Here is an 11,743-nt window from a genome sequence, read left to right as displayed (position 1 = left end):
TTATATTAAAGTTTTTCTTCATTACCCATTTAAGCCGTCTCCAGCCATTATTTATACAGTGTGCTTCACAGTTGGATTGTAACAACAGGGATAGGAAAAATAATTTATATTGTTAACTGGGTTCCAAAGTAACTGAACCAACTTGTGTAGACTTTTGACGAAAAATAAAAGAGACAGTTATTTAAAGCTCTGGATACAACTGTGGTAACCAACAAAAAGAAGTTAATTTAAGTGAGAAGAAGTTAAATCAAAAAGTTAAGTCAGTGAAAGTGAAGTTAGACTGCGTGATTGTTAGTTTGACCTTAACAGGCGATATCTTAAAGTTTAATAGAGATAAGGAAAATAATTTGTCTTGTCAAAGTGTGCTCTAAAGTAATTGAACCCGCCTGTGTCGACTTTGACACAAAGGAGACAATTATTTGAAGTTCAGGATACAACTGTGGTAATTCACGGGGTAGCATAAGTGACCTATTCACTGTTACCATTGTGATAAGAGTAGAGAAAAATAATTCGTCTTGTCAATTGGATTCTAAAGTAATTGAATCAGCCTGTGTGGACTTTTGATAAGAAAAAGAGAATTACTTAGAGTGTTAGATAAAAACTGTGATTTCCTGTACAGGAAATAATTTTTGTACATACGTTTGACTTGTTTTGAATATATATTATAGATTGTGTCCGTTTATTGTTCAAGTTTATCGTCAACAAGTCACAGAAATCTACTGTAGAAGAATCCCAAGCCACTCATATACATAAAACCCTGACAAAATCTTTTAGCTCATAGCTCCATCATCTCTTGACCGATTTGAGATCTAATTACAGTTTTGGACTCAGGACATCAAACCCTTTCGATTAATGTATTTGACCACGCCAAATATCTCATAGATTAATTTATTTTTATCTCGCATAAAATAATTTCATTTTGAGGGTAGGCTGTTTGAGATCCTGATGACTACTAAAACTGAATCGAGTATAAGCGCGCCCCACGCTTGGTATTGCTGGCGCACAAAAAAAGAAAGAAAAAAAAAGGTCTCATAGATTAATTTACTCGAATCCTGCCTAAAAGAATTTTACATGCTGCGGCTATTGAGGATTCCCTCTTGTTTCATTTTGAGCTACAAATATCCGTAAGAATATACAATTAAAGTACAGCATATCATTATTCTAGTTACTCTGTACAGACAACTAATTGTTCTAAAACAAATATACTTGTTGTTCGATTATTTTTATCTCAGTTTTAAATTTAGTTCCCACGATCAAAGATCTTTGAGTCGAGTTTTTTATTCTATTTTTCAAAGAAGATTTAAGTTGTAAATATAAATGTATAAAAATTTTAAAATCTTAAGTTATATCATCGGTATGTCTCGTTTTATAGTCTGATTTATATTTTTTCGCTAGATTAATGCATTCGTGTCATAACAATATTAAAACGATAACTCAAAATACCTTTTATCTTTCTCAAAAGAAGCGCGCCAATACAATTGAATTTGGATACAAAAATTTAGAAAGGAGCTTGGAGTATAACGTTGTAATTATGACTAAACACAAACTTTACTACATGTGTATTTTAGTTTGTTAATTAAATTGTAACTATATTATCAGTCTCCATGCGGATTCTAAAGCGTGTTCTTCTATCTAAAAAAAAAAGACAAAGATACATAGTGAATCTGATTTTTTTACTTCTTAAAGCCGCAAAGTAATTAATTAATAATTAATTGACACCCAGGACTTACAGTATCTGTTAAAAGAAATCTATAATCAGGAGGTAATTCAATCTAAGTGAATTTAACATAAAATGATTACTTTAGATGAACTGGTTGTGGATTAATTTCTATAGTAAACTGACAGGAACTCTGCATAAGTCTCTATACAAAAAACAACAACAACAACAACAAAAAAACAAGTCTTAACACTCAATCCACCAAGCATGAAACATTCTCGTATTACATGCTACAAGTGACGAAGTAATGTAGTCAAGTTTTGTTTATATAAAAAAGTTCATAATTTGGTAGTATCCGAAGTTGAGATATAAACATTTTATAGCTATAGTAAGCAGTTTAGAAATGATTGGTCAAATACTTTAAAGCTGGTACTTTATGGCTACGAACGAGCGACGTCTCCAGCGATAATTAATCTCTAGGTAAGGGAAAAATTGCTCTCTGGTTCGAGACAGCTTGATGTACATAAAACTTGTTAATTAAACAACGAAAATAAAGTCGTACATAAAAGACTATAAAAGCAGAATTATATAGCAACGTAAGACCGTGTTTGTTTTTTTACGGTGTGCACAAGCCTCACTCTTTTAGGGAAGTTTGCATCATGATTGATGGCATCAAAGCATATTAAAAGATTGGAAGGAAAAACATTATATAACATTCTACAGATCAAAAACTTCTGTATATGTGTGTGTGTGCATTTTAAATGTTTTCAAGTTTGAAAACTTTGAAGCTCATTCTAAAGACAAGTGATGAAAAACTAAATTATTATAGTTTTTCTGTAAATCAAGCATTACTAATATTTTTGTTTTCGTTGTTTTTATTTTGTTTTTAGATGAGAAGCAATAAGTGAAATCTTAGAATGTGAAGATGAAACAATTTAGAAAAAAACGAAAATAAACGATATTTATTTTTACTGTTACAAATGAAGTTTGAAACAAAAGAACACATGGTGAAGATATCTAAAGCAAATATCACAAACATCACTGCGGTCTTCTGTGGGTTTTCCCACTTTCCTTGAATCTTTCTAGTGTGTGATGTGTGTGTTAGAGTTATTTTCACTTAAATACTTAAAATGGTTTAGTATATGCAGGGTGTCCGAGAAGTCTAGAACCACAGGCATTTCAACGAACTTTACAGAATGTGTTACACATGATGTTCATGTAAGTCGAAAAACCTTGGAGACGGTGTTTTCAATCTCTTTTAACGCTGCTAAGCATATTCGTGTCATTCTCAATGACCCACACTACCAATCTTTTTAAATTTAGGTAGCAACTTTTCAACAGCACTGTGAGTGATGTTTTTATTTCTCTCTAGATGGCGTGCATTAAATTCGACAGCAACTTTCCGCTGGGACCAACATTCTCTGTCACACTTAAAGGATCACCTGTGGTTCCAGACGTTTCGGACATCTTGTACATCCACTCTTCCTGTAGCTATGTAAGGAAACATATCTTTATTGAAATACTTGACAATACATATGAAATGCTATGCAAAACGTTTCTTATCCCTTTAGAATACTGGTAATAAAAGTTGATCTCAAGACCCAACATTTAGATAGCTTTTCAAATGTTCTATATAATTCATATTTTGTGTTTCCTTTAATAATTAAAGATATTTTGAACGAACTATTCTTTATTAAATGATTGGTATACATAATAAATAATGCATTCCCCCCTTTTTTTTCCTTCTTCCATCAAAGTGGAAGTACTTTTTCTTAAAAGGAGTCATGTAAAGAACATAAATAAAAAGATAAAAATAAGAATAACTGATGCCCATTTTCAATATTTTTATTTAGTATAGTAAAATTTGAAGTTGATTAAAAAATAGGTGATATAAGATTTTACCTTAGGGAATACTCTATAGATAACGTCATTTCCGGTTTTATGAAAGAACACAAACAAACGACCATGTATTCGGCTGGCTAATGTTAGTAAACAATGAAAATCCGTGAGTAATTGTATTCGTTGAGGAAATTTTAATTTTACTTTGAGTTAATTTAAATGTACTGAAAATATCGTACGCTGACTCAGACAAGACAGATTCCTCTATCTTTAAAGACAATTAAAATAATTTTGTTTTTATAGATAGTGGAATCCGTGTTCGAGCTGTTTTTGTTTTAGAAAACAAGACATATTTCCGTTTCTAACTGTTCAGGTAGTAGAAAACGAATGTCATGAAATTGGGACAGATAGTTTTATTAGTTTATAAAATTCATTCTTGTGTGAATATTTAAGATTGGCACACGTTTTGGTTATCCTTAAGCCATTTATTTCTTTATTCAGAATGGAGAACATTTTCTGATGAATTAAGATTTTGACGAATGTTAAAGGTATTTTAATGTATTTTTTCCTGTTTGTTTGTCCTCTATCTGTTTGTTATTAAGCAATGGTCTACCTGTGTTTTGCCCATCGCGGTATCAAACCAGTAATTTTAACGTGTTAAGCTGTGAGACTTACCACTGAGGGGCATTTTTACCCATTAGATACATTATTGTGATACAAATGTTCAGAGGACAAACAGCTGATTACTTTTTCAATTCTACTGATAGATTTGTAAGACACCAAAGCCCAGCTAGTAACTGAATACTGAATAAATGCTTTTTTATAGACAAAAGCATATTAATGCTCAGAAATGACCCTCCATCTCTTCCCCCGAAAATTAGCTCAGAAGTAAGCTTGAGGGCTTAAGACGCCAATTTTCTGGCGCAATGTCTAGGATGGACACAGCGCAGATAGCTCATTGTGTAACACTGTTGCTTAGCAACTAACAAATAAATAGAAGTACTTTTGCCTTCTAATAGATCAGCGCTAAGTCTGTGGGCTTACAACGCTACAAATTTGGTCTCGATACTCGTGACTGGCACAGCACAAATAGCCCAATGTGTAGCTTTGTACTTAACACCAAACAAACAAACAAGTACTTTTAAACTGTGATAAGATACGTATGCATATAGAATAAAATTATTGAGGCACAGACAATTAAGTCAACAATTATCAAGGGAAACATTCAGTGAAAATGTTCATATGAAATAATTATACAATACATTTTTCAAGTAAAGAACACTAGTTTAAGGCTTCGGCTAAATTTCTGTCTGTGGAGTTTTGTTGTTGTTTAGAACCAAGAAAACATAAAGGGTACGATTCTTTCAGCATGTGATGTTGCAAAGTAGTAACCAAATAACTGTTTGTCATTTCTGTTTTGGACATATGTAACATGTTACTCTTCGAATAAGAAAGGCCGGTGTGCCCTGGTTGCTAAGGCGCTCGACTAGCAATCTGTTAGGCCTAGAATCGATACCCGTTACCGAAAATTCTCGCTTTTTCAGCCTTGGAGGCGTTATAATGTGACAGTCAGTCCCAGAATAAGATAACCCACGAGTTGACGGTGGGTAGTGTTTGCTCAATGACTTTCCTCTTGTCTACTATTTCAAAAGTAGAGACAGCTAAAGAAGATAGCCATAGAGTAGCTTTGAGCTAAATTCAACAAACAAACAACCACGGACTGAGCTGCTTCGTTGAGTTATTTTTCACCACATAGTGTGCATGGTGTTCTTACTTTACGGATCTGTCTATTTGGTATAAACACCATAAAGTTAGTCTTACAAGCAGTATACTTCCAGATAGGAATTGTTCTTCCGGTTTTATGTGATGGAAAAAGTCAGTCTTACAAGCAGTATACTTCCAGATAGGAATTGTTCTTCCGGTTTTATGTGATGGAAAAAGTCAGTCTTACAAGCAGTATACTTCCAGATAGGAATTGTTCTTCCGGTTTTATGTGATGGAATATGGTAGTTTACGGTATTCCTGCTGACCTGAATTATAAGTTTTTTTAGCAATTCTTTTGCTTTTTTTATTTAAACCATTATATATGAAGAGTAATGAAAAGATAAAAATCGAATTTATATTTAAATGAGTGTTTTTTTTTCTTTCTCTAACTGATAATGGATTTCGATTTCAGAATAGTTTTAAAAGTTAATCATACGGGAGATGACAATATCATTCGTACATATAATTCATTCATTTGTTAAATATTCAGAAAAATGCGTTCACTACATATGTCTTAAACCTATTACTAGAATCAAATATATTTTATAAGCTCACCGACTGGAAAAAAAAATCCCATTTGAGTTTAGTAGTTCTATAAATTAAAAAAAAAATACTAACAATAAATGTACATGTACGTGACTATAATCGTTCGGGATTATAAATATTTGAAATAAAAATACTCATCTTACATATACAATGTTGACAGAAGGAAAATATTCACTTCAGTACACTCAGATTGCTGTAATGAAGATTTTTGAAAAATAATTAGCAAGGCGTAATCGATGTTGGATAGACCTATGCTAGTAAACAATGCCAGAGATGGAATGTAATAAAAAAAGTAGTCGTATACAACAAGTTCATAACCAAAACAAATAACATTACTTACCACTGGCCAGTCTACGTGTATTTTAAGACTAAAGATATATTGATGTCAAGTGCCATGTTCTTTATGACAAAAATCAAAATCTATATTCTTTTTTTTTCCGTTGAAAAAGGTAAAAAGCTTCTCTTTTCTTTTTAAGGTAACGATAATATTTACACGCCCCCAAAACATGAAAGTGGATTCAGATATACAGAAAAATTCGAGTGTTTTGTAAGTGTTTTAGTAGACAACGTTTTAGGTCACTTATATCGGAAACACGCCGCTTCTATTCTCTAACAAAGCATTCTTAAGATAGATATACGTACTACCCAATCATTTACTGGAAATATCATTTTTAAACCACCAATTATTCAGTCGACTTTTCACGTGAAAATAATGCCATACTTTATATTTTTCTAAAATAGGGTTTTAGCTGTTAATCACACTAACAGTCCTATTTGTTTGTTTTGTTACAAATCAGTTACTAATTCATCTTTCGTTTCGTTTATACCCAAACTTGAAGATGTAAGCTAACTTATTTGATTTCCGGAAAAAAAGAAATAAATATATATATTATATATTATAATATATTAATATTATATTATATATTATAATATATTGATATTATAATAATATATTAATAATATATTCTATGCAGCAAACCAATATAAAGTTTACATGACTGTTTCGGATGTTTGCACAAAGCTACAGAAGAGCTATCCCTAATTTTGAGCTTCTAAACTAACGCGAAAGCAGTTAGCCAACGTCATCCATGCCATTCCTTGGGCTAGTTAGCTCGAATACTTGAATTTGACTGTCACTCTTCTAACACATCCACGGCCCCAAAGTGTGGAGTGCGATTATGTGGAAACAGAACACAAAATGTGTCTCTTAGGCTTCATAATCTGGCACGCTAACAACTAACCCATGTAAAGGCCCCAGTTGAAAAGGGGTTCCTATCTACTTGTTTTTCTATACCATGCATACTTGTTTTTTTAAGTTCAAGTATATATTAAAATTAACTTACTTAGCTTTTAAAAATAGCTTATGTTTCTGACGTATTTTTCCCATTAAAATATTCACTGGTGTAAAGATTTGTTCGTTTTGTGGAATTTTACACAAAGCTACACTGGAGCTACCTGCGCTAATTTTGAAGTGAGAGACTAGAAAGAAAAACAACTAGTCAACACCATCCACCGCCAACTCTTGGGTTACTCTTGTAAGATCGAATAGTAAAATTTGACCGTCACATTTATAACGCACAAGTAGCTCCAAAAGGGCAGAGCTCGATTTTTTTTGTTTTTCGGGGGTAACGGGTCGCGAACCAGGTAATCTCAGATCTACAGTCAAATACACTAACCACAAGATATAAATTTAAGCTAAGATATCATATAAGAATATATTGAATTTAATAAACGGTGGTTTGTAATTGTTTTTATAATTAAGTAGCTCTGATACAATCGACATAACGCTTCAAGTGTTCCAAGTTTGTTTTATTACTTTCAGACAAATGATTTAACAATCGGATGAATTGAAATTTTTGTTGTTGTTTATTTTAATAACATTTTTCTAGTTTAAAAATCAGGATTTGCTTATTTAGTAATTACATTTCGAAGGAAGATATTAATGAGAGTTTTAATTCAACAAAAAGTTAAATAGATTTGCTGAGTTGCATATTTTTCAACATTAGTTATTCAATTATGGTCTTATGAATTTACATGATCGAATATTCAGCATTAAAGTTTCTCTTATCTAGTTAGCAATAGTAATTCAGAAATTGAGAAAATGTGATATGAAATTAAGTTTGTAGAATCCTGAAGAAATTTGCAAAATGAAGTTCGAGAAAGGAGATCGTTATAAGATATTGGCATTTTGGAGATGCTTGTATTCTTAATGCATTTCTTTATCGTTATCTTATTGATACTATTTAATGCATTTTATTACTTCCTCATTGAAATAACTCAATTTTAAAGACAAAGTAGTATTTCCAGATATTGACTTGCTTCTTTTAATGGCAGGATATTGAATTATTTGTGGAGTTTTTCTTTTTCATCTTATTAGATTAAAAAGGAGATGTATTTGTCTTATGATTTATTTTGTTTCTGTTCTTGATGTTTACTTTTTTTCTGTTCTTATTGTGAATTTCTATTCAGTTCTATCACAAAACAGACAGTCAAAAAGGTTTGCAGTGTGTTCTTGGTCACTTCATCATTCTTGCAGACAAGCCAGTTAGCAAGACACCTTAAAGAACGTTCGATGCTTTCATGGAGTTTTAGCTTGAAGGCGGAAAGCTCCCACTAATACCTTCCTAGTACAGGAGGATCTGACATGCACTAAAATGATGGCAAATTTATCTTGTCTGGTCCGGAGTTCATGTAATTCCCTCGGTCGAAAGCACGAGAAAGAAAGCTAATCCTTTCGAAGTTAAAGCTGGTTTCACTGCTGGCCGTTAACACGCAGTATATTTCTTGACCATTTTCAACAGCACAGCTTATTGAGGTTTGTGTATCAAACTAATCCGAACTGAATAGACGAAAATTCTTGTCTATAATTGCGAAAATCTATGACATTTATTTCAGCCTATGAAGGAGGAAGAGACAGAAAAGAAAATGGAAGCTGGTGAATTAAATTTTTTTTTCGATCAAAGAGGTTTTACTCCCACTTTAATATATATGGTTGGTATTTTATTTATTTAGACCAAAAAAAAACTCATCAGCATCAAAGCAATTCAGATGAAAGTAATTATGATGAAAATTTAAGTACTAATGTTTTTACCTATATAAACATTTAACTTAACAGCTTGTTTGCAGTTAAAGCACAAAGCTACACAATGGGCTATCTGTGCTCTGCCCACCACGGGTATCGAAACTCGGTTTCTAGCGTTATAAGTCCGCAGAAATACCGTTGTTCTACTGGGGAGGCTAATTTAACAGAAACGTTTGCCTTAATTATTGTAAACGTCAATTAACTGATTTGCATATTATTAAACCTAGAACCGTGAATGTTGTTTAAATTAAACTACTTTCAAGATATAACTAGTGATCACTAGTTATCAACTTAATAATGTAATGCCGTTAAATTATGGCCGGTTTATTATCTTAATGATGTCATATAATAATCGTGGAGACGTACAGTTATGTTACTAAATGTGACCGGTTTATCAACTTAATAATGTAATACCGTAAAATCATGGCCGGTTTATTAACTTAATGATGTCAGATAATAATCGTGGAGACGTACAGTTATGTTAATAAATGTGACTGGTTTATCAACTTGATAAGTTAACGGCAATGTAACGTAATTTATTGGTAACGTTCAGTTATGTTATAAAATATTTTTTTCGGCTTATCATATAAATAACGAAATATAGTTAGCTTGGAGACTTGCAGTTATGTAACTAGTTATGACTGGTTTATCAACTCAATATTGTAATGTTATTTTCGAAACATATGTGTAACCCAGTAATGACTAGCTTACAAACACATTAATTCAATATTTTTTAGACACTTCAAGGTTTCATGATGAGTATATATATATATATATATATGAATTTTGTTTTTATTTAGTTATGCTTGGTTTTAGGGGTAAATATCGTGTTTCATCTACAACGTAAATGATTAGATTAGAGGTTCAAAAAGTCTAGAACGAAGATAGAAATCATGATATCGATTTTAGTTATCGCAAATATTTAAAAAAGTAAAAAGCTTTCAAAATTAATTATTTTGATCCCTGGATACTTTATGGAGTTTGCCACATAAAGTTAATCAAGCATTTCAGGAAATACTATTTAGACACAAACGTTACGTGATCTTGCTTGTTTTTGTTTACTTATGCTTCAAATTAGAAGTACTATATGTACATATAACGACATATATATATATATATACAGTGAGTTCATAACGTAAAATTATCGTTTCGAAAAATTTAAAAACTCACTAATGTGTTGCTTCATCTATCAAATAAAGTCAAACAGAAAGAAAATATAGGCATAAAATCAATGAAAATCAAACAGTGTAACCGTATTAGTTTCTCAGAGCTTCTAGAAAGAACGTTTGGTCTCTGCTAAGAAGAGAAAATCTATTTTGTTCCTTTACATAAAACTTCGCAGTTAATAAGTTATTGAGTTCCACTGTAGTTTTTGTTAGCATAAAAAGAATTGAAGTTTAATCTATTCAATATTTTTCTTACAACCGCCTGCGCTGGTAATGACGGTATGAAGAGAAGGATTTATTTCCTTTCACGCTGTAATGATATTTCGGTTTACAGCAGCTGCATGCTCGGTCTTTCTGCCGACTTCATTCTCCACTTTTGATTTATACAGTTAGGTGGACATTAACTGTTAAGTCCACGCATTTATCATAAGATTCTGAGCGTTTTAACTGAACAGTTTCTTGTTTTTATTGGTTTATAACCTAAAAGGGGAAAAAAAAAGAGAAAACATACCATTAAAGAAGCAGTATTGGTCAAAGGGGCTTTGGATACTATTATAAAGATAATAGGCCAATAATAGAAGTGCTGGGAGCTTTTGTTCTTATTATGTACATAAGGTTGAACAGGAATTGTCGTTAATTTTTATTACGTTATCTATCAAATTAATCTGATACCTATGATCATTACAGTCATTGGATATTTGAACGAAACGGTAACAGAAAGATACCTTTAATGTTGCCCCCTCCCCAATGGCACAGCTACATGCCTGCAGATTTACAACGCTAGAAACCGGTTTCGATACCCGTAATGGACAGAGCACAAACAAACAAAACCTTTAATGTTTTTTTTTAACTTTAAAAGCTAGCCGATTGCAACACAGTAAGTACAAGCTGATATGGTTTAGAAATAGAAATTCAGTTTTATTTCTCTCTGCGCCATCTTGTTGTAACAATCTCTGCTATATTTTATATTATACTGTCATATTTTGAAATAAACAAGAACCTTCGTCCTAGAATGGCCTGGTGGACTCGTAATCTGATGGTCACGAGTTCGAGTCGCTGTCGACCGAACATGTTCGTCCTATTTGGTTGCCGACTGGGCCAACCACCTGAGAGTAACTTCTTTGGCTTAGAAATATACTGGCTGCCCTCTAACTGGTTGGGATTAAGGTCGAAACTAAAACAAAGATTTAAAACGTTTAGAAATAATTATAAAAACCAAACAACGCCTATATAGTTCTGGATGTGATATTCACTCCATACGTGCATTAAAAAAATAGATACGTCAATTTTGCTCAATATTTGGAAAAATTATAATGCGTATTTCTAAATGGATTTTTACATGCACAACTTTAAGGTTAAGAAAGACGTATTTTAAGTTTAGTTGTGTATAGTCTTCTGATATTCTGAAGACTTGTCAACTCCGAAACCACGTATTATGTTACGTACAATTATAGAGGATATGGTAAATGGAGGACACAGAAGATTGACTATATTATGTTATGTATAATCATAGATAACATGGAAAAATGGAGGACATAGAAGATTGACTATATTATGTTACGTATAATCATAGATAACATGGAAAAATGGAGGACACAGAAGATTGACTATATTATGTTATGTATAATTATAGAGGATATGGAAAAATGGAGGACACAGAAGATTGACTATATTATGTTACGTATAATT

General features: G+C 32.1%; 1 protein-coding gene across 2 annotated transcripts in view; it reads left to right on the top strand.

The window, feature by feature from the left end:
* The window catches only part of LOC111088396, a 78,270-nt gene that overhangs the window by 1,847 nt on the left and 64,680 nt on the right, over nt 1-11,743 (top strand). The window contains exons 2-3 of one of the 2 annotated variants that reach the window (XM_022398405.1): nt 3,030-3,152; nt 8,276-8,804. In XM_022398405.1, the coding sequence (XP_022254113.1) occupies nt 3,030-3,152; nt 8,276-8,423 (271 nt within the window). In that variant the 3' untranslated portion in view covers nt 8,424-8,804. Of the gene's footprint in view, nt 1-3,029; nt 3,153-8,275; nt 8,805-11,743 lie in introns of those variants that run through there. The other variant, XM_022398403.1, reaches the window with a different exon arrangement.

This window comes from Limulus polyphemus, unplaced genomic scaffold (genome assembly GCF_000517525.1).
Source record: "Limulus polyphemus unplaced genomic scaffold, Limulus_polyphemus-2.1.2 Scaffold3682, whole genome shotgun sequence".
In the NCBI taxonomy this organism is placed as follows: Eukaryota; Metazoa; Arthropoda; class Merostomata; order Xiphosura; family Limulidae; genus Limulus; species Limulus polyphemus.
This window is presented reverse-complemented; position numbering and strand designations above follow the sequence as displayed.